General features: G+C 49.9%; 1 protein-coding gene across 1 annotated transcript in view; it reads right to left on the reverse strand.

Annotated features, from left to right (window-relative positions):
• LOC123772691 (uncharacterized) overlaps window positions 1-27,237 on the reverse strand; it is a 47,885-nt gene that overhangs the window by 17,156 nt on the left and 3,492 nt on the right. Inside the window, exon 3 of the mRNA XM_069324770.1 lies at window positions 23,744-23,975. Within this exon, the coding sequence (XP_069180871.1) occupies window positions 23,744-23,975 (232 nt within the window). The remainder of the gene's footprint in view (window positions 1-23,743; window positions 23,976-27,237) is intronic.

Genomic DNA, 27,237 nt, shown 5'->3' on the forward strand with positions numbered 1-27,237 from the left:
CCACCCAGGAGACAGTCACCACCCAGGAGACAGCCACCACCCAGGAGACAGTCACCAGGAGACAGCCACCACCCAGGAGACAGTCACCAGGAGACAGCCACCACCCAGGAGACAGTCACCAGGAGACAGCCACCACCCAGGAGAAAGCCACCACCCAGGAGACAGTCACCACCCAGGAGACAGTCACCACCCAGGAGACAGTCACCACCCAGGAGACAGTCACCACCCAGGAGACAGTCACCACCCAGGAGACAGCCACCACCCAGGAGACAGTCACCACCCAGGAGACAGTCACCAGGAGACAGCCACCACCCAGGAGACAGTCACCAGGAGACAGTCACCACCCAGGAGACAGTCACCAGGAGACAGTCACCACCCAGGAGACAGTCACCACCCAGGAGACAGTCACCACCCAGGAGACAGCCACCACCCAGGAGATAGTCACCACCCAGGAGACAGTCACCAGGAGACAGTCACCACCCAGGAGACAGTCACCACCCAGGAGACAGTCACCACCCAGGAGACAGTCACCATCCAGGAGACAGTCACCACCCAGGAGACAGTCACCACCCAGGAGACAGTCACCAGGAGACAGTCACCACCCAGGAGACAGTCACTAGGAGACAGCTACCACCCAGGAGACAGTCACCACCCAGGAGACAGTCACCACCCAGGAGACAGTCACCACCCAGGAGACAGCCACCACCCAGGAGACAGCCACCACCCAAGAGACAGCCACCACCCAGGAGACAGCCACCACCCAGGAGACAGTCACCACCCAGGAGACAGTCACCAGGAGACAGTCACCACCCAGGAGACAGTCACCAGGAGACAGCCACCACCCAGGAGACAGTCACCACCCAGGAGACAGTCACCAGGAGACAGCCGTTGTGATGATACATCTCATCACGTGATGATAACGGAACTATTAGCGACAACAACGCGGGAAATGGTTCGATACCCCTTCAAGGTGATGCCCCTTCAGATAGCTGCCCTTTTAAGCTCGCCCTCTCAGGTAGCTGCCCCCTTCAGCTGCCCTTCAGCTGCCCTTCCCCAACAGTAACAACCATTCCCAGCCCTTGTGGGCAGGGGCGGGGGGGGGGGTTATGGGGCAGGTGGGGGGGAGGGGGTTGAAGGGGCATGGCAGGAATAGGGGGGGTAGGTGACCGGGGGGGGGGGCCCCCCCTGAACATGTTGACCAGACCACACACTAGAAGGTGAAGGGACGACGACGTTTCGGTCCGTCCTGGACCATTCTAAAAGTCGATTGTGATGAGGGAATGATTGATGAAGATTAAGCCACCCAAAAGGTGGCACGGGCATGAATAGCCCGTAAGTGGTGGTTCTTTTGAGCCATTACCAGTATCAGTAGATGATACTGGAGATCTGTGGAGGTGCGACTGCACCCTGCGTGACGGGAGATGTCTCCCGTCGATGAGGGAAGGAGGTGAAGGCAGTAATAGGCAAGGGGAGAGGTGAGGAGCAAGGAAAAAGGTAGACAAGGTAAGGTGTAGTAGAGAGGATAGTAATAGGAAAAAGAACAAAGGTAACTGCAGAGGGCCTATTGGTCCATACGAGGCAGCAGCTATTGGTCCATACGAGGCAGCTGCTATTGGTCCATACGAGGCAGCAGCTATTGGTCCATACGAGGCAGCTGCTATTGGTCCATACGAGGCAGCTGCTATTGGTCCATACGAGGCAGCTGCTATTGGTCCATACGAGGCAGCTGCTATTGGTCCATACGAGGCAGCTGCTATTGGTCCATACGAGGCAGCTGCTATTGGTCCATACGAGGCAGCTGCTATTGGTCCATACGAGGCAGCTGCTATTGGTCCATACGAGGCAGCTGCTATTGGTCCATACGAGGCAGCAGCTATTGGTCCATACGAGGCAGCTGCTATTGGTCCATACGAGGCAGCTGCTATTGGTCCATACGAGGCAGCTGCTATTGGTCCATACGAGGCAGCTGCTATTGGTCCATACGAGGTAGCTGCTATTGGTCCATACGAGGCAGCTGCTATTGGTCCATACGAGGCAGCTGCTATTGGTCCATACGAGGCAGCTGCTATTGGTCCATACGAGGCAGCTGCTATTGGTCCATACGAGGCAGCTGCTATTGGTCCATACGAGGCAGCGCCTATTGGTCCATACGAGGCAGCGCCTATTGGTCCATACGAGGCAGCTGCTATTGGTCCATACGAGGCAGCTGCTATTGGTCCATACGAGGCAGCTGCTATTGGTCCATACGAGGCAGCGCCTATTGGTCCATACGAGGCAGCGCCTATTGGTCCATACGAGGCAGCTGCTATTGGTCCATACGAGGCAGCTGCTATTGGTCCATACGAGGCAGCTGCTATTGGTCCATACGAGGCAGCTGCTATTGGTCCATACGAGGCAGCTGCTATTGGTCCATACGAGGCAGCTGCTATTGATCCATACGAGGCAGCTGCTATTGGTCCATACGAGGCAGCTGCTATTGGTCCATACGAGGCAGCTGCTATTGGTCCATACGAGGCAGCTGCTATTGGTCCATATGAGGCAGCTGCTATTGGTCCATATGAGGCAGCTGCTATTGGTCCATACGAGGCAGCTGCTATTGGTCCATACGAGGCAGCTGCTATTGGTCCATACGAGGCAGCTGCTATTGGTCCATACGAGGCAGCTGCTATTGGTCCATACGAGGCAGCTGCTATTTATAACCATCCAATAGGAAGAGGAGAGTAATGGAATAAGAAGAGGATAGTAAGGGATGGTAAGAGAAAATAATGGACAGAAAACAAAAAAGGAAAGAGAAAGAAAGATAAATGGAAGAGTAAGCTTATGTTAAGTCACGTTTGTTAGAAAGTTTAGAGCATTGGAGTATATACTGTGAAAGGGAAGAGTCCACAGCAACAGAGCCAGGACTCAAGTTCATGTTGGGTATGTTGTGTATTAGAGCCGATTCTACAAGACGGCGTCTGTGTAGAGTAGAGGCAGGAAAGATTATTTTGGAGGAAGACCAATCAATAGGATGATTAGAATCCCCCACGTGACAGAAGAGAACATTGTTTGTGTGTCGACACACAAATCTATATCGAGCTATTGATTGGTCTTCCTCCAAAATAATCTTTCCTGCCTCTACTCTACACAGACGCCGTCTTGTTGACTCAGCTCTAATACACAATGTACCCAACATATAGGAAAAGAAGCCCATAATCTAGGGCTGTCAATCACCCTAAATTGGTTCAAAAGGATAATTAATACACAGTCAACAATACACTTTATCCAATTGATCCATTGGATCAATTGGATAAAGTTACATTGGCATAGATGGTAATGGCAAGGCAGACTCACTAGCAAAAACTGCCACTGCTCTACCTGTTGTACAGGTTCAAATACCTCCAAGTTTCTCACAGATTAAGGAGCAAATCAAGAAGAAAATATTCCCAACTATCAACAGTCGCCACAGAGTCAAAGTAGCGGAAGGAAGATCCACCGCGATATGGTACGAACAAGCCACTGGGAACTACTCTTACAAGCGGAACAAAAAGATATCCAGAGACATTACAGTAGCCATACACAGACTTGGTTACAAGTGCTGCTGGGAGGTAATGAACCCAATAGTTAAAGAGTGTCATATCTGAGGAACAGAAGCAGAGGCGCCACTATTGCACTACTTACTGGAATGTGAAGCTACTGAAGCCCTGACCATCAAACTCAACATTAACCCAACGACAACAGCTGCATTACATGCACATTCCACAGTCACTACAATGATTAGAAAAGTTGTTAAAGACTGGGACTCACTAGTGAGCATTCTGTACCTACATCCGCCACCAAGATAATGTTATTATAACACGACTAAAATCAGTGCACTAAAACAGAAGCGAAAAATAAACCGGGAAAAAGGAGGAAACCCCACCTCCATTTTAAACTTAGACCCAAATATCACAGCAACAATGTTATCGCTAATAACCGAACTCAGTTACGGGGCTCACCATAGCCCGTGCTACATGGATACTTCGTTCGGAGTCACTAAATCTAAAACACGAACAACAATATTCCCTCATCACAATGGACTTGAGAATGGTCCAGGACGGACCGAAACGTCGTCGTCCCTTCACCTTCTAGTGTGTGGTCTGGTCAACATACTTCAGCCCCGTTATTGTGACTCCTCGCCTACATATGTACCCGGTACATATTAGCCATGCCCCCCCCCCCCCCCCCTGCACAGTAAACTGAAGGGGGGCATTAAATTGAGGGGGAGAGGGGGGGCGGGGGGAGGGGAATAAATAGGCATAAAAAAGGCATGAATTAAACAGAAGGGGTGAGAGCAGACGACCCTGGTCCCCCTCTCTGATTGGTCGTCTGACCGGCCAATCAGAGAGCCGCTATATACACAATTGCCCCCAACTAGCGCCTGGGAACATCGCCTCTACCGCCCCTGTCCTTACAGGTCATTCTCCAGTGCCGGCGACGGGCACATTCACACGCATAAACCACTTTACAAACATCGCCCTAATTGCCTGGTGCCATTAGAGTCATTATTGACCAGCTAGAGTATGTTGTCACGAGGTTGTGGGAACATGAGCCGTATGGCACTACGCATAAGGGTGCTTCTCCCTTAACACACAAAGGGTTGAAGTGACTTATTGAGGTAAGTGACTATGACCTCTATGATGCCAGGTATAAGGACCAGTCTTGTGTGCGCTAAGGGCCAGGTGGTTGTGGAGGGGGGGGGGGGGTAATGGTATCAAGGCCCTCTTAAAATGGCGGCCCTTGAGCCCGGGGGGGGGGGGGGGCGGGGGGGTGCCCACACTGCCCCGCGCCCCCCCTTCCCCCCCCCCTACCAGTGTTGTCATGGCGCCCGCTGTCACGCTGTCACGCTGGTGGTTCACTTGTATCTCTCTCCATCCTCCTTGTTCCTGCCCCCCCACACCTCAGAGTATCTATAGATACTCTGAGTATCTATAGATACTCTGCAGCGATTATACTACATATAGTTGTATCTATAGATACTATGGAGGGATTATACTACATATACACAGTTGTAACTATAGATACTATGGAGGGATTATACAACAGACTGACAGTAGTATCTATAGATACTATAGAGCGTACAAAACACAGCACCTTCTCAGGCCTAACATCATACATATTAAGGGCCTCGGTAGCACAGTGGGATTCGTTCTCGTTTCACAATCGAGAATTCCAGGTTTGAATCCTGGGCGGGACAGAAATGATTGGGCACATTTCCTATCACCTCACCTCATTCACTCAGCAGTAAATAGGTACCCACGAGTTAATCAGCTGGTTGCGGGGTTGTATGATGGGGGGGGGGGGGTAGTATTTTGACCTATGGGTGAGGGGGGCAGGGAGGAGGGGGGGCTCAATATATAATCTTAATCTAGATTAATAGATTAATACATTAATCTATTGTGTAACCTTACATTAGTCAGCATAGTCAATACTACAGCTTACAATACTACAATACATATATACAGCTACAATACTACAATACATATATACAATACAATACTACAATACATATATACAGCTACAATACTACAATACATATATACAGCTACAATACTACAATACATATATACAGCTACAATACTACAATACTACAGCTATAGTACATACTACAGCTGTCAATCTTTAGATCATTTCAACCCCTTGTTAAGAACATTAGAACATAAGAACAAAGGCAACTGATAGTCATTCTAAAAGCCAATCGGCATTTAGCTGTCATTTACAAGGTGTGACGTTAGTGGCTCGTAAATCAACTCTGGTGTTTTACACAAATTCTTTAATATATATATATTTGAAATCTCACACCCCAAAAGTGACTCGAACCCATACTGCAAGGAGCACTCTGTATCTGGTGTACAGGGCACCTTAACCACTCGACCATCACGACCGGACAAAGATGATGGTCTTCTCCAGCTGTTCCACCCAGCTGTCAGGGGCGCCTGACAGCTGGGTGAACAGCGCTTCGGATTCGTAGTCCTAAGGTTCCGGGTTCGATCCCCGGTGGAGGCGGAGACAAATGGGCACAATGTTTCTTTCACACTGATGCCCCCTGTTACCTAGCAGTAAATAGGTACCTGGGAGTTAGACAGCTGCTACGGACTGCTTCCTGCGGGTGTGTAACAAAAAGGAAGTTTGGTCGAGGACCGGGCCGCGGGGAACGCTAAGCCCCGAAATGATCTCAAGATAACCTCAAGATAACCTGCAATGGTTATGTGTGAGAGATAACAACAAGGAAGGTTGGGAGGTGAGCCTCAGGGGACGGAACCACCACCACAGTACCAACACTTCCAATAACAGTGTTCTACAGGAGCGTGTTCTCCAGGACCCAGAGAGCGGAGGAAGGAGCCCTACAAGAGATCACTGAGAGGAACACCACTACCACAGTACCAACACTTCCAATAACAGTGTTCTACAGGAGCGTGTTCTCCAGGACCCAGAGAGCGGAGGAAGGAGCCCTACAAGAGATCATTCTCCAGGACCCAGAGAGCGGAGGAAGGAGCCCTACAAGAGATCACTGAGAGGAACACCACTACCACAGTACCAACACTTCCAATAACAGTGTTCTACAGGAGCGTGTTCTCCAGGACCCAGAGAGCGGAGGAAGGAGCCCTACAAGAGATCATTCTCCAGGACCCAGAGAGCGGAGGAAGGAGCCCTACAAGAGATCACTGAGAGGAACACCACTACCACAGTACCAACACTTCCAATAACAGTGTTCTACAGGAGCGTGTTCTCCAGGACCCAGAGAGCGGAGGAAGGAGCCCTACAAGAGATCATTCTCCAGGACCCAGAGAGCGGAGGAAGGAGCCCTACAAGAGATCACTGAGAGGAACATTGCCCCAAGTGACGTCAATCAGAAGATAAAACTAACAATATATTATAAGAGGAGGAAAACCCTCAAGCTGCTAATGAAGAATTCTGCCGACACCAAGAACAACGCCTTGAGGGAGACCACCGTTGTCTACACCTTCACGTGCCCACTTGGGGACTGTCACCCACAACGATCTCAGTATATAGGCAAGACAACAACGTCTCTCTCTAGACGTTTAACAATGTATAAGCAACAGGGTTCCATCAAGGAACACATAATCGCCACACACAACCAAACCATCACCAGAGAAATCTTAACAAACAACACAGAAATCATTGATAGATACAGCGATAGCAGGCGGCTCGACATCTGCGAGGCACTACACATCAAAAAGTTAACACCAGCAATCAGCCAATAAATGCACAACTATATTCTACCCACTTCAAGACCCCGAACCAATATGGAAGCAGCAAGAGGAAGTATGGGCCAATAGGCCTTCTGCAGTTACTTCCATTCTTATGTTCTCATATACAAGTTATACCCATTGTTCCGTGTTCTGTCTTGTGCTTGTCACCTCACCCAAAACTTGTGCCATATCACCTCACCCAAGTATAAGTACGATGGATTTGTGTGTAAATTAAGTCTTTGAAAATGTAATACGAATTACGAAACGCGTTCAGGCGTCAGACCATTAATAAAAAATGAATTTTGGAGAATTGTTATTTTCATTACCACCGACAGTGAAGAAAAACATAAGAAATAATGAAAAAATTCGTGTTAGAATTATTAATCTTACTTTTTGCGGTCAAGGCCTAGATGTAGTACAGAATGATGCCATGCGCATCATCCTGGGTTGTCCTTCAACTGTCACAATTGTTAACATGAGAAAGGAACTAAACTTACCTTCCATTTACGAAAGAATAGTTCTACTTAGTACTATGTTTTGCGCCAAAACTTTGAAAAATAATGGTCCTTCCAGCTCTATTAAAATTAAATTGAGATCCATTCTAAACAATTCTGACTGTTCCCTCAATCCGCCGCAAAAAGCTCCCTACAGTGTGTGGCTCAGTTGTTGTGCCTATAATCTTCAGAAACTGAATGTGTCTCTTAACCCTGATAAAACTGTTCACTATATTCCCCCTTGGAAAGATGTGGAGGTCTCTGCATTATACTCCCATCAGTGTAAAACAAATGTATAACACTGACATTTTGAGATGTATAACATTAGAAGCTATTGACAGTCATCTTCAAATTCTCAAACCGACTGAATCCTATGCCTTTACTGATGGCTCTGTGCAGTTAGGCACTGGTAGAACAGGTTGTGCATGTGCAGTGTATAAAGGGAATGAAATGATCATGTCTAGTACACAGAGATTGAACAACTGGGCAAGCACGACACAGACCGAGCTATTGGGCATTTATCTAGCCACTGAATACCTTAAGCTCAATGGTGGTGGAGTTATTTTCTGTGACTCTAAAAGTGCTCTGCAGTCCTTAAATAACCCATCACAATGTATGTCGGAAGTAGCTTGTAATATTAAATGGAATGTAATTTTTGCCAATGATAATAACTCTTGTATAAAATTTGTGTGGATCCCATACCATGTTGGAGTTGGAAAACATGACTTTGTAGATCAATTGGCCAATGAGGCTTGCAGGAAAGAAAACATTGATTATGACTTTGGACTATCTAATGCAGTTATTAGAAACATACAAATTAAAGAAATTAATTCAGATTTAGAAGAACTAAGAAATGCCCAGAGACCTGAAAGCTGCAGTATTAAAAGTTATGACAACTTTTGTAATAATATATTTGTATGGTCAGCACAGTAACTGGACCAGGCAATGTAATGTAGTCATTGTGGTAATTCACCTTGGCTATAGACACATCTGACAGGTTAGTGAGGCTGAGCCACTACCAGAATATTCAGATTGTAAACTCTGTGATAAACCTTTAATGCATTCACTAGAACACTATATTGTTGAATGTGAAACCGTAAAGGACTTTAGACCTCCTGGCCTCTTGTACCACCAACTGTGTAACTATTTCATTGACTCAGGTGTTCTGGACGACATCCTAAGAATTTATCCAAAATTTGCTTGTCCATTTTAAAGAATGAAAACAATTTTTATTTATATTACTTCTAAGCTGTATCACTTATGAACCCATCCCTGCCCTTGTGTGGCAGTGCACATCCCTGTCCTTGTGTGGCAGTGCACAATAGAAAGTTGTTTTCACATATCCACACATTAAAACAGTGATTGTAACCATGATATATATGTGCTTCAGCCTACAGTTTAGACCTATTGTCTTGTGTATGACCCTCTGTCCTGCGTGACAGTGAATACCAGCATTATCCTCACTTTAATAAGACTTAATCGAAATCCTCAGATTAGGCAAAATTGTAATTAATTTTGTCAATAAAGATGTTAATAATAAAAATAATAATTTTTTTTGGCATATTCAACAACATATGTTTACAAGAAATACTGCTACCAATATATATATATAATATATATATATATATATATATATATATATATATATATATATATATATATATATATATATATATATATATATATATATATATATATATATGTTTTACCTAGTAGCCAGAACGCAATACTCGGCCTACTATGCAAGAGAGAGAGAGAGAGAGAGAGAGAGAGAGAGAGAGAGAGAGAGAGAGAGAGAGAGAGAGAGAGAGAGAGAGAGAGAGAGAGAGAGAGAGAGAGAGACAGAGAGAGAGAGACAGAGAGAGAGAGAGAGTAAAAGAGGAGAGAGTAATGTTGAAGGACAGGGGACGCAATATGGGATAGGAGATGGCAGGTGAAAGGTTGGTGAGAGAGGAGAGGACTGGGTGACGAGGAGAAGAGAAAGGAGAGGTGAGAGAAGAGATAGTAATGTGGTGGAAACTGAGAGAGAGAGTGCGGATAGGGGACGACAGAGGGACTAGGTGAGAGAGTGAGAGAGGATAGGAGGGTCGACGCTCCCACATCCAGTTAATGTACGAGTAACCAAGGGAAGTAACAGATAAATTACCTCAGTGTTTTATAAACAAATTGTATCATGGGATTCATAGATGACGAGATAGGGAGCCTTGTGGTACCCGCCCCGGCTACCAGGGGGGCCATAGTACCCGCCCCGGCCACCAGGGGGGCCATAGTACCCACCCCGGCCACCAGGGGGGCCGTGGTACCCGCCCCGGCCACCAGGGGGGCCATAGTACCCGCCCCGGCCACCAGGGGGGCCATAGTACCCACCCCGGCCACCAGGGGGGCCGTGGTACCCGCCCCGGCCACCAGGGGGGCCATAGTACCCGCCCCGGCCACCAGGGGGGCCATAGTACCCACCCCGGCCACCAGGGGGCCATAGTACCCACCCCGGCCACCAGGGGGGCCATAGTACCCGCCCCGGCCACCAGGGGGGCCATAGTACCCACCCCGGCCACCAGGGGGCCATAGTACCCACCCCGGCCACCAGGGGGGCCATAGTACCCGCCCCGGCCACCAGGGGGGCCATAGTACCCGCCCCGGCCACCAGGGGGGCCATAGTACCCACCCCGGCCACCAAGGGGCCATAGTACCCACCCCGGCCACCAGGGGGGCCATAGTACCCGCCCCGGCCACCAGGGGGGCCATAGTACCCACCCCGGCCACCAGGGGGCCATAGTACCCACCCCGGCCACCAGGGGGGCCATAGTACCCGCCCCGGCCACCAGGGGGGCCATAGTACCCGCCCCGGCCACCAGGGGGCCATAGTACCCACCCCGGCCACCAGGGGGCCATAGTACCCGCCCCGGCCACCAGGGGGGCCATAGTACCCGCCCCGGCCACCAGGGGGGCCGTAGTACCCGCCCCGGCCACCAGGGGGCCATAGTACCCACCCCGGCCACCAGGGGGCCATAGTACCCACCCCGGCCACCAGGGGGGCCATAGTACCCGCCCCGGCCACCAGGGGGGCCGTAGTACCCGCCCCGGCCACCAGTGGGGCCATAGTACCCACCCCGGCCACCAGGGGGCCATAGTACCCACCCCGGCCACCAGGGGGGGCCATAGTACCCGCCCCGGCCACCAGTGGGGCCATAGTACCCACCCCGGCCACCAGGGGGGCCATAGTACCCGCCCCGGCCAACAGGGGGGCCATAGTACCCACCCCGGCCACCAGGGGGGCCGTAGTACCCGCCCCGGCCACCAGGGGGGCCATAGTACCCACCCCGGCCACCAGGGGGGCCGTAGTACCCGCCCCGGCCACCAGGGGGGCCATAGTACCCACCCCGGCCACCAGGGGGGCCGTAGTACCCGCCCCGGCCACCAGGGGAGCCATAGTACCCGCCCCGGCCACCAGGGGGGCCATAGTACCCGCCCCGGCCACCAGGGGGCCATAGTACCCGCTGCGGCCACCAGTGGGGCCATAGTACCCACCCCGGCCACCAGGGGGGGCCATAGTACCCGCCCCGGCCACCAGTGGGGCCATAGTACCCACCCCGGCCACCAGGGGGGCCGTAGTACCCGCCCCGGCCACCAGGGGGGCCATAGTACCCGCCCCGGCCACCAGGGGGGGCCATAGTACCCGCCCCGGCCACCAGTGGGGCCATAGTACCCACCCCGGCCACCAGGGGGGCCGTAGTACCCGCCCCGGCCACCAGGGGGGCCATAGTACCCGCCCCGGCCACCAGGGGGGGCCATAGTACCCGCCCCGGCCACCAGTGGGGCCATAGTACCCACCCCGGCCACCAGGGGGGCCGTAGTACCCGCCCCGGCCACCAGGGGGGCCATAGTACCCGCCCCGGCCACCAGGGGGGGCCATAGTACCCGCCCCGGCCACCAGGGGGGCCATAGTACCCGCCCCGGCCACCAGGGGGGGCCATAGTACCCGCCCCGGCCAACAGGGGGGCCATAGTACCCACCCCGGCCACCAGGGGGGCCATAGTACCCGCCCCGGCCAACAGGGGGGCCATAGTACCCGCCCCGGCCACCAGGGGGGCCATAGTACCCGCCCCGGCCACCAGGGGGCCGTGTTATGATACATACACAAGAGGTATGTTACAAATTACTCCTCCTCTCCTCCTTGTATCAGGCTCTATCACTCCCATCCACACGAGAGGAAGAACGGCTCTTGTGTCCCTGGAGAGTAAGAGTCACAATGAGAGGCATGAGAGGGAGCTGTGAGGCTCTTGTAGCCCGGTAACCCGGTGGGGCTCGATCGGGTGGATGTCGCATCAGATCTTACGGTCGGCGCCTCTCAATGGCGGGAAAAGACAGGCCTGCCAACCGCCGAGTTAATCATCCCAGCTTCGTTTTCTTTCATCGTGATTTCTGGCGGGAAAGTTGAATTGAAACTAAAATGAGCATATGTTCCTGTGGGCCCAGAGTGTATGATGTATAGTGTTGTGGCGGGTGTATTGTGTCATGTTCCTGTGGGCCCAGAGTGTATGATGTATAGTGTTGTGGTGGGTGTATTGTGTCATGTTCCTGTGGGCCCAGAGTGTATGATGTATAGTGTTGTGGCGGGTGTATTGTGTCATGTTCCTGTGGGCCCAGAGTGTATGATGTATAGTGTTGTGGCGGGTGTATTGTGTCATGTTCCTGTGGGCCCAGAGTGTATGATGTATAGTGTTGTGGCGGGTGTATTGTGTCATGTTCCTGTGGGCCCAGAGTGTATGATGTATAGTGTTGTGGCGGGTGTATTGTGTCATGTTCCTGTGGGCCCAGAGTGTATGATGTATAGTGTTGTGGTGGGTGTATTGTGTCATGTCTCTTCTCTACTGTATGGTTGGTATTAATGTGCGGAGTATGAGTATACTTTGTCCAGAGTGTATTTCTTGTATGCTACGGGTATATCTCATATCCTCATTGTCTCTGTCTCACCTCATATCTCTCCTTATCTTGAGGTTATCTTGAGATGATTTCGGGGCTTTTTAGTGTCCCCGCGGCCCGGTCCTCTACCAGGCCTCCACCCCCAGGAAGCAGCCCGTGACAGCTGACTAACACCCAGGTACCTATTTTACTGCAAGGTAACAGGGGGCATAGGGTGAAAGAAACTCTGCCCCCTGCTCATAGCCTCATCCCCCTCACAACCCCCAGGACCTAAGTGGGGGCTCCCCCTCCCCCTTGAAGGGGGACTGAACAAACAAGATATATCCGGCGCCGACACGGAAAAAAAACCCCAACCTCCATAACATACACCAGGATGAATTGTCGGGCATTGTCAAGTATACATGGGAGCATAAATCAATTTCCGTGTAGCCTCGGGGTCATTATAATCCTCCAGGGATTATAATGACCACTAGACGGCTGATTGTAGAGGGGGGGGGGGGGTAGTTCGAGGCTTATACTCTCCATCCGGAGTCGTTTGACCAACCGGTGACTAAACCTGTATTAGTTCTTACATCAGCATCTTCACGTGTATATTACTGAGGAGTTTATGAGGTGGGAATATTGTGAGGTGCTCCGTACCCCGGGGCACTGGTCACGCCTTGTTCCTTACCCCCGGGTGTCACACGGTAACAGTGTCACACAGTAACAGTGTCACCCGGTAACAGTGTCACACAGTAACAGTGTCACACGGTAACAGTGTCACACAGTAACAGTGTCACACAGTAACAGTGTCACACAGTAACAGTGTCACCCGGTAACAGTGTCACACAGTAACAGAGGGGCAGCAATGAGAGACAGTGTAGCAGACTGGAGGAGTGTCACAAGTGGGGTCCCACAGGGCTCAGTTCTGGTACCAGTCTTGTTCATCGTCCACATGAACGTCTACCAGAAGGAACACAGTATAACATGAACGTCTACCAGAAGGAACACAGTATAACATGAACGTCTACCAGAAGGAACACAGTATAACATGAACGTCTACCAGAAGGAACACAGTATAACATGAACGTCTACCAGAAGGAACACAGTATAACATGAACGTCTATCAGAAGGAACACAGTATAACATGAACGTCTACCAGAAGGAACACAGTATAACATGAACATGTTTGGTGATGACGTTAAGACACTGAGGAACACAGCAGACGCAGACTATTGTAATGTCCTTCATGTCGATCTAGATAAAGTAAGTGCTTGGAGCGTCAAGTGGCAAATAGAATTCAATGTGAATAAATGCCATGTTATGGAATGTGGAATGTGAGGAAATAGATCACACACAACTTAGAAATTATGTGGAGAGGAATTACAGAACTCTACTAAAGAAGGAGACCTTAGTGATCTTGAGGTTATCTTGAGATGATTTCGGGGCTTTAGTGTCCCCGCGGCCCGGTCCTCGACCAGGCCTCCACCCCCAGGAAGCAGCCCATGACAGCTGACTAACACCCAGGTACCTATTTTACTGCTAGGTAACAGGGGCATAGGGTGAAAGAAACTCTGCCCATTGTTTCTCGCCGGCGCCTGGGATCGAACCCAGGACCACATGAACACGAGTCCAGCGTGCTGTCCGCTCGGCCGACCGGCAGTGATGGTTTTTATAGTAAACTGTCGCCAGAGGAACACAGAACATTGTGAGAGGAGCGTCTGGTCGCCAGAGGAACACACAGAACACTGTGAGAGGAGCGTCTGGTCGCCAGAGGAACACACAGAACATTGTGAGAGGAGCGTCTGGTCGCCAGAGGAACACACAGAACACTGTGAGAGGAGCGTCTGGTCGCCAGAGGAACACACAGAACATTGTGAGAGGAGCGTCTGGTCGCCAGAGGAACACACAGAACACTGTGAGAGGAGCGTCTGGTCGCCAGAGGAACACACAGAACATTGTGAGAGGAGCGTCTGGTCGCCAGAGGAACACACAGAACACTGTGAGAGGAGCGTCTGGTCGCCAGAGGAACACACAGAACATTGTGAGAGGAGCGTCTGGTCGCCAGAGGAACACACAGAACACTGTGAGAGGAGCGTCTGGTCGCCAGAGGAACACACAGAACATTGTGAGAGGAGCGTCTGGTCGCCAGAGGAACACGCAGAACATTGTGAGAGGAGCGTCTGGTCGCCAGAGGAACACACAGAACATTGTGAGAGGAGCGTCTGGTCGCCAGAGGAACACACAGAACATTGTGAGAGGAGCGTCTGGTCGCCAGAGGAACACACAGAACACTGTGAGAGGAGCGTCTGGTCGCCAGAGGAACACACAGAACATTGTGAGAGGAGCGTCTGGTCGCCAGAGGAACACGCAGAACACTGTGAGAGGAGCGTCTGGTCGCCAGAGGAACACGCAGAACATTGTGAGAGGAGCGTCTGGTCGCCAGAGGAACACGCAGAACACTGTGAGAGGAGCGTCTGGTCGCCAGAGGAACACGCAGAACATTGTGAGAGGAGCGTCTGGTCGCCAGAGGAACACGCAGAACATTGTGAGAGGAGCGTCTGGTCGCCAGAGGAACACGCAGAACACTGTGAGAGGAGCGTCTGGTCGCCAGAGGAACACGCAGAACATTGTGAGAGGAGCGTCTGGTCGCCAGAGGAACACACAGAACATTGTGAGAGGAGCGTCTGGTCGCCAGAGGAACACACAGAACATTGTGAGAGGAGCGTCTGGTCGCCAGAGGAACACGCAGAACACTGTGAGAGGAGCGTCTGGTCGCCAGAGGAACACGCAGAACATTGTGAGAGGAGCGTCTGGTCGCCAGAGGAACACGCAGAACACTGTGAGAGGAGCGTCTGGTCGCCAGAGGAACACACAGAACATTGTGAGAGGAGCGGATGGTCGCCAGAGGAACACGCAGAACACTGTGAGAGGAGCGTCTGGTCGCCAGAGGAACACACAGAACATTGTGAGAGGAGCGGATGGGTCGCTTTCCAACTTCAGACTTGCTATTAATACTATGGATGGTGAAGTACTGAAGAAACTGGTCATGACGTACGTGAGACCAGAACTGGAATATGCAGCAGTTGTATGGTGCCCAAGTCTCAAGAAGCACATAATGCCCCTGGAAAAGATGCAGCGGCTTGGTACAAAATGGCTTCCGGAAGTGAAAAACAAGTTACGAGGAGAGACTAGAGGCGTTAACAGCCGGAACTATAAAATAGAAGAGAGGGGATATGATCACCACTTACAAAATACTAACATTAATAGACCAAATTGACCAAGAGGAATACCTGAAACCTGCAGCTTCACCTACAAGACGACACTGATTCACGCTAAGGAAACAAAGGTGCCTAAAAGATATTGTAAAGTTTTCTTAGAGAGAGTGGTAGACGGTTGGAACAAGTTAGGGGAGAAGGTGGTGGAGGCCAAGACCGTCAGTAGTTTCAAAGCGTTATATGACAAAGAGTGCTGGGAAGACGGGACACCACGAGCGTAGCTCTCATCCTGTAACTACACTTAGGTAATTACACTTAGGTAATTACACACACAAACACTTAGCCGGAGAGTAATTTGACTGAGATTTTTAAATGTAAATACGATAAAAGCATGATAAATGAGTCATTGTATTAATGTAAGAAGGTTGTGGAGGCGGGGCCAGGAGTTTAGCCCGACCCTTCAAACACATGTAGGTGAGTACAGACAAAGATCAAGAACAGTGTACAAACATCAGATGATAATCTCTTGAGCTGCTAATGAGGCGGCTCCGTGAACACCCCCCCCCCCCCCCCTGCCCCCCTCCCCACACCCCTACTCACCCTCCCATTATAAGGGTGGGACAAGGCAGCTGGCGGCAGTGTGAGGGTAGGGTGTACCCTCTCCGTTAGGGTGAGGGGGGAGGGGGGCCACCACCCTCACAACCCTGGCCCTCACTCTATTAATGGTGTCATTATGTCTCTATTACCAACACACTAACACGCTGCTCAGTAACTTTCATGTAAGGAACATGATGCTTCAGGAGCCAACTGTGTGGCAGACCCTTCATGTGCTCGGCTCACCATATATATATATATATATATATATATATATATATATATATATATATATATATATATATATATATATATATATATATATATATATATATATATATATATATATATTGTGAAACAGTGGAGTCCCACAGGGCTCTGTACTCGGACCTATCCTGTTTCTGATATACGTAAATGATCTCCCAGAGGGTATAGACTCATTCCTCTCAATGTTTGCTGACGACGCCAAAATTATGAGAAGGATTAAGACAGAGGAGGACAGCTTGAGGCTTCAAGAAGACCTGGACAAGCTGCAGGAATGGTCAAACAAATGGCTGTTAGAGTTTAACCCAAGCAAATGTAATGTAATGAAGATAGGGGTAGGAAGCAGGAGACCAGATACAAGGTATCACTTGGGAGAAGAAATACTTCAAGAGTCCGAGAGAGAGAAAGACCTGGGGGTTGATATCACGCCAGACCTGTCCCCTGAAGCCCATATCAAGCGGATAACAGCAGCAGCATATGCCAGGTTGGCTAACATAAGAACGGCCTTTAGAAACTTGTGTAAGGAATCTTTCAGAACATTATATACCACATATGTCAGACCAATCCTGGAGTATGCGGCTCCAGCATGGAGTCCATATCTAGTCAAGCATAAGACTAAACTGGAGAAGGTTCAAAGGTTTGCCACCAGACTAGTACCCGAGCTGAGAGGTATGAGCTACGAGGAGAGACTACGGGAATTAAACCTCACTTCGCTGGAAGACAGAAGAGTTAGGGGGGACATGATCACCACATTCAAGATTCTCAAAGGAATTGATAGGGTAGATAAAGACAGGCTGTTTAACACAAGGGGCACACGCACTAGGGGACACAGGTGGAAACTGAGTGCCCAAATGAGCCACAGAGATATTAGAAGGAACTTTTTCAGTGTCAGAGTAGTTGACAAATGGAATGCATTAGGAAGTGATGTGGTGGAGGCTGACTCCATACACAGTTTCAAGTGTAGATATGATAGAGCCCAATAGGCTCAGGAACCTGTACACCAGTTGATTGACGGTTGAGAGGCGGGACCAAAGAGCCAGAGCTCAACCCCCGCAAGCACCACTAGGTGAGTACACACATATTGATCTACCCTAAACACCCCACAAACTACTCAACTACACAACAAAAGCCGTGAGAGACAAGCAGGTAATTTAAACAAATAATGGGATTGTCTGTTTGAGGGTTGTAAATAATTCTCACAGTAACGACACAACCACCTTGACTTAAGCTCTAAATGTCACACTCAATACTTCACTCCTCACACTATATCACTCCTTACTCTCCTCCTCCTCCTCCCTTCTTTACCACTACATATAACATATATATATATATATATATATATATATATATATATATATATATATATATATATATATATATATATATATATATATATATATATATATGTCGTACCTAGTAGTCAGAACGCACTTCTCAGCCTACTATGCAAGGCCCGATTTGCCTAATAAGCCAAGTTTTCATGAATTAATTGTTTTTCGACTACCTAACCTACCTAACCTAACCTAACCTAACTTTTTCGGCTACCTAACCTAACCTATAAAGATAGGTTAGGTTAGGTTAGGTAGGGTTGGTTAGGTTCGGTCATATATCTACGTTAATTTTAACTCCAATAAAATTTTTTTTACCTCATACATAATGAAATGGGTAGCTTTATCATTTAATAAGAAACAATTTAGAAAAAATATATTAATTCAGGAAAACTTGGCTTATTAGGCAAATCCGGCCTTGCATAGTAGGCTGATAAATGCGTTCTGGCTACTAGGTACGACATATATATATATATATATATATATATATATATATATATATATATATATATATATATATATATATATATATATATATATATATATATACAGTTGTGTACTCACCTATTTGTGCTTGCGGGGGTTGAGCTTTGGCTCTTTGGTGTGTGTGTTGCTGCCGGCAGGATCTAGTTCTTGGACTCCGCCTTTTTAATCTTCGGTTGTTTAATGTAGTAACTCTCGACCTATATTTTGCTGACATTTTTCTAATACATTTATTTCTCCCACAGACACACACACACAGAGGCGGGACCAAAGAGACAAAGCTCAACCCCCGCAAGCACAAATAGGTGAGTACACACACACACATTCAGGGTAATTGCCAGGGTAGACAAGGATGGATTATTTAAGACTGGCGGTACACGAACAAGGCGACACAAGTGGAAGCTGAGTACCCACATGACATACAGAGATACAAGAAGCAACTTCTAAAGTGTCAGAGTAGTTAGTTAACAGGTGGAATGCATTAGGCAGTGATGTGGTGGAGGCTGACTCCATACACAGTTTATAATGTAGATATGATAGAGCCCAGTAGGCTCAGGAACCTGTACACCTGTTGATTGACAGTTGAGAGGCGGGACCAAAGAGCCAGAGCTTAACCCCATCACTGACAATAAAGGTGTAGAGAGACACCGACACTGGCAGCCTCCCAGACAAGCAGATGTGGCGATAATCCTCCAGCTATCTCCTCCACCATCACAGGTAAGACCAGACACAAACACATGTCTCCTCACGGCTGCTGGCTCTGCTCCCCCCCCCCCGGGGGTCTTAACTCCCGGGGCAGACCTCACGTCTGCCAAACTCTGGCATGTGTGGGTAATGCCTGGGATGATGGGATGCTGGGATGATGGGATGCTGGGGCCGGGTAATGGGTGATGAATGATGCTAGCTGTGTGATAGTCATCTCTCGCCCCCCCCCCTTGTGTACACAAGGGGGGGGGGGGAGGGGGAATTTTAGGGTGATTGGTGTTCACTCAGGCGGTGAACACGCGTAGTTGTACACTATATTGGTGTACACCCTACTCCTGTACACCCTACTCCTGTACACCCTACTCCTGTACACCCTACTCCTGTACACCCTAGTAATAGATAAACAAAAACTAAACACGGATATGTACACCAAGCGGTATACTCAACTTGTCAGTGTATATATATATATATATATATATATATATATATATATATATATATATATATACAGAGAGTATACCTTAACCCTGGACAATGTTGAGGTATAGCTAGAGTATACTTGTTAGTTGGTCAGTAAACCACTGTGGGGGGGGGGCCTTAACAACCCTCCAGGGGCCTTAACAACCCTCCAGGGGCCTTAACAACCCTCCAGGGGGCCTTAACAACCCTCCAGGGGCCTTAACAATCCTCCAGAGGCCTTAACAACCCTCCAGAGGCTTTAACAACCCTCCAGGGGCCTTAACAACCCTCCAGGGGCCTTAACAACCCTCCAGGGGCCTTAACAACCCTCCAGAGGCCTTAACAACCCTCCAGAGGCCTTAACAACCCTCCAGAGGCCTTAACAACCCTCCAGGGGCCTTAACAACCCTCCAGAGGCCTTAACAACCCTCCAGGGGCCTTAACAACCCTCCAGAGGCCTTAACAACCCTCCAGGAGCCTTAACAACCCTCCAGAGGCCTTAGCAACCCTCCAGGGGCCTTAACAATCCTCCAGAGGCCTTAACAACCCTCCAGAGGCTTTAACAACCCTCCAGGGGCCTTAACAACCCTCCAGGGGCCTTAACAACCCTCCAGGGGCCTTAACAACCCTCCAGGGGCCTTAACAATCCACCAGAGGCCTTAACAACCCTCCAGAGGCTTTAACAACCCTCCAGGGGCCTTAACAACCCTCCAGGGGCCTTAACAACCCTCCAGGGGCCTTAACAACCCTCCAGAGGCCTTAACAACCCTCCAGAGGCCTTAGCAACCCTCCAGGGGCCTTAACAACCCTCCAGGGGCCTTAACAACCCTCCAGAGGCCTTAACAACCCTCCAGAGGCCTTAACAACCCTCCAGGAGCCTTAACAACCCTCCAGAGGCCTTAGCAACCCTCCAGGGGCCTTAACAACCCTCCAGAGGCCTTAACAACCCTCCAGAGGCCTTAACAACCCTCCAGAGGCCTTAACAACCCTCCAGAGGCCTTAACAACCCTCCAGAGGCCTTAACAACCCTCCAGGGGCCTTAACAACCCTCCAGGGGCCTTAACAACCCTCCAGAGGCCTTAACAACCCTCCAGAGGCCTTAACAACCCTCCAGAGGCCTTAACAACCCTCCAGGGGCCTTAACAACCCTCCAGAGGCCTTAACAACCCTCCAGGGGCCTTAACAACCCTCCAGGGGCCTTAACAACCCTCCAGGGGCCTTAACAACCCTCCAGGGGCCTTAACAACCCTGCAGGGGCCTTAACAACCCTCCAGGGGCCTTAACAACCCTCCAGGGGCCTTAACAACCCTCCAGGGGCCTTAACAACCCTCCAGGGGCCTCTAACCACACACTGGAGTAGTTCTGGAAGAGCAACAGAGATGTCTGACATCCCCGCATCATTGTATCACAGTCCACAAGGGAGCTATTCTATAGAACACAATAGAGAGACAAGATCTCATGATAGACGCCACAATAGACACGACTCCTCTGGCCACGACCGTGCACGGGTCGTGGAGGGTACACGACTCCTCTGGCCACGACCGTGCACGGGTCGTGGAGGGTACACGACTCCTCTGGCCACGACCGTGCACGGGTCGTGGACAGTACACGACTCCTCTGGCCACGACCGTGCACGGGTCGCGGAGAGTACACGACTCCTCTGGCCACGACCGTGCACGGGTCGTGGAGGGTACACGACTCCTCTGGCCACGACCGTGCACGGGTCGTGGAGGGTACACATATACAGACAAACAGACACAGATATAATACACATTAACAACCATGGGGGGGGGGGAAAGTGAGAAGATAAAGATCTTTAACTACAAGACTAACCAGGTCAACAGAGCTGACCAGGTCAACAGAGCTGACCAGGTCAACAGAGCTGACCAGGTCAACAGAGCTGACCAGGTCAACAGAGCTGACCAGGTCAACAGAGCTGACCAGGTCAACAGAGCTGACCAGGTCAACAGAGCTGACCAGGTCAACAGAGCTGACCAGGCCAACAGAGCTGACCAGGTCAACAGAGCTGACCAGGTCAACAGAGCTGACCAGGCCAACGATGGAGCGGTAATTGCCGTAAAAAGAAATATTCCTCACAAAATTCTAGATAACTTTCAGGAAAACTTCCTGGTAATTGAACTCCAAACTACGAAAGGTATAATCTTCACAGGAACATGTTACCAACCACCAAGACGTCCTTACCTTCCCCTTGCCGACATCATGAAACTCACCAGAAGGAACAGACCTGCCTACTTCCTGGGTGATCTGAACGCCAAGCACAGAACCCTGGGACATGGAAGGAACAACCAAGCAGGAGAAGCCATCCACAATATGATAAGGAACGGAAATCTAACCCACCTGGGCCCAGACTTCCCAACTTACGTCAGACAAGGCCATATCTTGAGGTTATCTTGAGATGAGGCCACAGTGGTAAACCAGACATAATACTGTCAAACAGCCACCACTTCCTAAACACCCACATAGAAAGGGGCCCTGTGAGCACAAGCGACCACCTACCAATGAGACGTCGTCGCGGGACAGTACATAATTCCCAGATGAAATACTGAGCAGGCTCCCTTGTCCCAATAATTGGAAAAAAAGGTGTAATGAAACAAAGAGCCTTAAAGAGAACAAGATATGGAAGGATCGGAGTGTGTATATATGAATGCTTCACAGTATTCATCTATGGATATCCATATATGGTGAAACACATGTGAAGAACCTCTCACACACTCACAGCTCCCTGACAAGAGGGAGCCAGCTTAGCTTAGCTGCCAACACCCACACATCGTGTCAGCAAGGCGGACAGCCAGCCTGCTATCATAACATGGTGTCAGCAAGGCGGACAGCCCGCCTGCTATCATAACATGGTGTCAGCAAGGTGGACAGCCCGCCTATCATAACATGGTGTCAGCAAGGCGGACAGCCCGCCTGCTATCATAACATGGTGTCAGCAAGGCGGACAGCCCGCCTGCTGTCATAACATGGTGTCAGCAAGGCGGACAGCCCGCCTGCTATCATAACATGGTGTCAGCAAGGCGGACAGCCCGCCTGCTATCATAACATGGTGTCAGCAAGGCGGACAGCCCGCCTGCTATCATAACTCACTGTATTTACCATTTTCCAATTTCTAAACGTCCCTTCACCAATGCCTCTCCGTCCTCTTCACCCCCCCCCCCTGCGTGGACTACAATATGCTAGACTGGCCAACATAAGAACTGCCTTTAGAAACTTGTATAAGGAATCGTTCAGGACCCTGTATACCACTTATGTCAGACCAATCCTGGAGTATGCAGCTCCAGCCTGGAGTCCATACCTAGTTAAACACAAGACAAAGTTAGAGAAGATTCAGCGGTATGCCACCAGACTGGTCCCGGAACTGAGAGGTATGAGCTACGAGGAAAGGCTAAAGGAACTGAACCTCACGTCCCTGGAAGACAGAAGAGTAAGGGGAGACATGATCACTACCTACAAAATTGTCAGAGGAATTGACAGGGAAGACAAGGATAAACTATTCAACACTGGTGGGACACGAACAAGGGGACACAGATGGAGACTGAGTACCCACATGAGCCACAGAGACGTTAGAAGGAACTTCTTCAGTGTGGGAGTAGTTAACAGGTGGAATGCATTAGGCATTGATGTGGTGGAGGCTGACTCCATACACAGTTTATAATGTAGATATGATAGAGCCCAGTAGGCTCAGGAACCTGTACACCAGTTGATTGACAGTTGAGAGGCGGGACCAAAGAGCCAGAGCTCAACCCCCGCAAGCACAATTAGGTGAATACAGGTCCACCCCCCCCTGCATGGACCTTTCCCCCCCCCCCCCCCGACGTACTGGCGCCAGCCACGCGGCGACATAATGGGTCACTAGACGAGGTAAACAAACAGGAAGTTGACGCACTCAGACACCAGGTATCGTACGCCAAGCACCATACAGCCCAAGACCTCTGGAATGTTGACGAACGTTTACACATCTATTGACACGTGATCCCAGGACGTAGAAGGAGGAGGAGGTAGGAACATCCTCCAGGAGGCAGAAAGAGGTAGGAGGTACTCACCCGGGTCTCTGTAAGGTTGAGGAGGAGGGAGAGGTCGGCCACGTCGCAGGAGGAGAGGTACTGAGACTGCCTGAACCTGGCCTCCAGGGCCGCCAGCTGGGTGGAGGAGAAGGGCACTCGGGGGTTCCTGCCCAGCTTCCTCTTCTGCCCGCCTTCCCGCCTCTTCACTCCTGGGGGACGCAAGGAGGAACATGAGTAACTGAGGAGGTGGTGAGTGAGGCCAGTATTGGACCTATTCGTACAAGTGAAGGTTCATACACGGAGGATAACAAAGAAATTAGTGAAATCCTAAAAAAGCAGTATGAGGACATGTTTTGCACTCCAATAAACAACATGAAAGTGGAAGTTACAGACAATTTCTTTATGCGGGATATTCAAACACCTGTAAATATAACTGATATAAACACTAGCGTACTGGACTTTGAAAGAGAAATTGATAATATGCCCATGCACTCAGCCCCAGGTCCAGACTCATGGAATTCAATATTTATAAAGAAATGCAAAGTGCCGGTAGCACAGGTACTCAGTATAGTGTGGAGGAAGAGCTTGGACACGGGGGAGATACCAGATGCACTTAAAGCAGCAGACATAGCCCCTCTACACAAGGGAGGGAGCAAAGCATTGGCAAAGAATTATAGACCAGTTACACTAACATCGCACATAATAAAAGTATTTGAGAGAGTGATTAGGAGTCAGGTCACCAATTTCATGGAGACCAATGACCTTCACAACCCAGGCCAACATGGATTTCGAGCGGGAAGATCGTGCCTCTCACAGCTACTTGAGCACTACGACAAAGTCACTGAGGCATTAGAAGAGAAACAGAATGCTGATGTGATATACACGGACTTCGCAAAGGCTTTCGATAAATGTGACCATGGCGTGATAGCACACAAAATGAGGTCAATGGGAATAACCGGTAAAGTAGGACGCTGGATACTCTGTTTTCTGTCAAACAGGACTCAGCGAGTAACAGTCAACCATATAAAATCTAGTCCAAGTGCAGTTAAAAGCTCTGTACCTCAGGATACAGTCCTTGCACCGCTGCTTTTCCTTATTCTCATATCAGATATAGACAAAAATACAAGTCACAGCTTCGTATCACCCTTTGCAGATGACACAAAAATCAGTATGAAAATTACCTCGGCTAAAGACATTGAAAAACTTCAAGCTGATATTAATAAAGTTTTCGACTGGGCATCAGAAAATAACATGATGTTTAATGGTGATAAATTCCAGGTACTCAGGTACGGTAAAAATGAGGACCTTAAACATAATACAGGGTACAAAACACAATCAAATGTGCTCATAGAAGGAAAACAACATGTAAAGGATTTGGGAATAATGATGTCTGACGACCTAACGTTTAGGGAGCATAACCAAGCAAATATTGCGTCAGCCAGAAAAATGATCGGATGGATTACGAGAACTTTCAAGCCCAGAGATCCCATCACAATGGTTGTACTCTTCAAGTCACTTGTGTTGTCCCGTCTTCAGTACTGCTCAGTACTCACTTCCCACTTCAGAGCAGGAGAGATTGCTGAAATAGAGGGAATACAGAGAACATATACGGCACGCATAGACGAGATAAAGCACCTAAATTATTGGGATCGTCTCAAAGCTCTCCAAATGTGCTCTCTAGAAAGGAGACGAGAGAGATACCAAATAATATACACATGGAAAATACTGGAGGGACAGGTCCCTAATCTACACAGTAAAATAACAACGTACTGGAGTGAACGATATGGAAGAAAATGCAGAATAGAACCAGTGAAGAGCAGAGGTGCCATAGGCACAATCAGAGAACACTGTATAAACATCAGAGGTCCAGTGAAGAGCAGAGGTGCCATAGGCACAATCAGAGAACACTGTATAAACATCAGAGGTCCAGTGAAGAGCAGAGGTGCCATAGGCACAATCAGAGAACACTGTATAAACATCAGAGGTCCAGTGAAGAGCAGAGGTGCCATAGGCACAATCAGAGAACACTGTATAAACATCAGAGATCCAGTGAAGAGCAGAGGTGCCATAGGCACAATCAGAGAACACTGTATAAACATCAGAGGTCCAGTGAAGAGCAGAGGTGCCATAGGCACAATCAGAGAACACTGTATAAACATCAGAGGTCCAGTGAAGAGCAGAGGTGCCATAGGCACAATCAGAGAACACTGTATAAACATCAGAGGTCCAGTGAAGAGCAGAGGTGCCATAGGCACAATCAGAGAACACTGTATAAACATCAGAGGTCCGCGGTTGTTCAACGTCCTCCCAGCGAGCATAAGAAATATTGCCGGAACAACCGTGGACATCTTCAAGAGGAAACTAGATTGTTTCCTTCAAGGAGTGCCGGACCAACCTGGCTGTGGTGGGTATGTGGGCCTGCGGGCCGCTCCAAGCAACAGCCTGGTGGACCAAACTCTCACAAGTCAAGCCTGGCCTCGGGCCGGGCTTGGGCAGTAGAAGAACTCCCAGAACCCCATCACCCAGGTATCAACCTCAGCACACAACAGTTACCAGGAGACATACCAACCTTTTAGCCAGAGAGACACACACGTATTGAACCCTCAACACATTAACATACCCGAGAGCGGGTAGTGGAGTACCCACACATGCACCCAACCCTCGCGGCTGCCCCCCCCGACTCCCCCCCCCAGGTGTACACCCAGGCCCACCACGCCCTGTCAACACCATCATTGTCTGTCATAACTGGCCGTCACCACCAAGAATGTCCTCCAGCCGCCCCCGTCACCATCTTCACCACCTTCTGGGTGGTGACCCCCCCAGTGTAGGGGTGTAGGGGGGGTGGTATGGACCACTAGCCCCCTACTGAAGGAAGGTTTAGGGAGGTGGAGTGAAGGAACACAGGACCGTGAGAGGGAAGGACCGGCCGGGTGATAATAATTAAGATCTTGGTGGTCAAGATGGACCTCTTGATACCGTCTGAGGTGATGGTTGTGGGAACGGTGGCTTGTTTAGGGGGTGTAGGGGGGGGGAGGGGGTATGTCTCACCTGGCTCTCCTCACCTCTAGGGGGTTTCTGAGGGGGTGTAGGGGGGGGGGGGGGGTGTATCACCTGGTTCTCCTCACCTCTAGGGGGTCTCTGAGGGGGTGAAGGGGGGGGTGTCTCACCTGGCTCTCCTCACCTCTAGGGGATGTGTAGGGGGGGGGGTGTCTCACCTGGCTCTCCTCACCTCTAGGGGGTCTCTGAGGGGGTGTAGGGGGGGGGGGGTGTCTCACCTGGCTCTCCTCACCTCTAGGGGGTCTCTGAGGGGGGGTGGGGGGAGGGGGTATAAATGATATGGGTGGTTGTGTTATTTACTGAGGGTTACTGGCGTAATCTTACTCACTCTTGGTCGCCATCTCTACCTGCTGACTTTACCTGTGTACTGATCTTTATTGGAGGTAAAATTAATGAGGAAATATGACCTAACTTAACCTAACCTAACCTGGTACACCCTGAGTGACCAGGTGTGGCGGGTACACCATGAGTGACCA

This window comes from Procambarus clarkii, chromosome 14 (genome assembly GCF_040958095.1).
Source record: "Procambarus clarkii isolate CNS0578487 chromosome 14, FALCON_Pclarkii_2.0, whole genome shotgun sequence".
In the NCBI taxonomy this organism is placed as follows: Eukaryota; Metazoa; Arthropoda; class Malacostraca; order Decapoda; family Cambaridae; genus Procambarus; species Procambarus clarkii.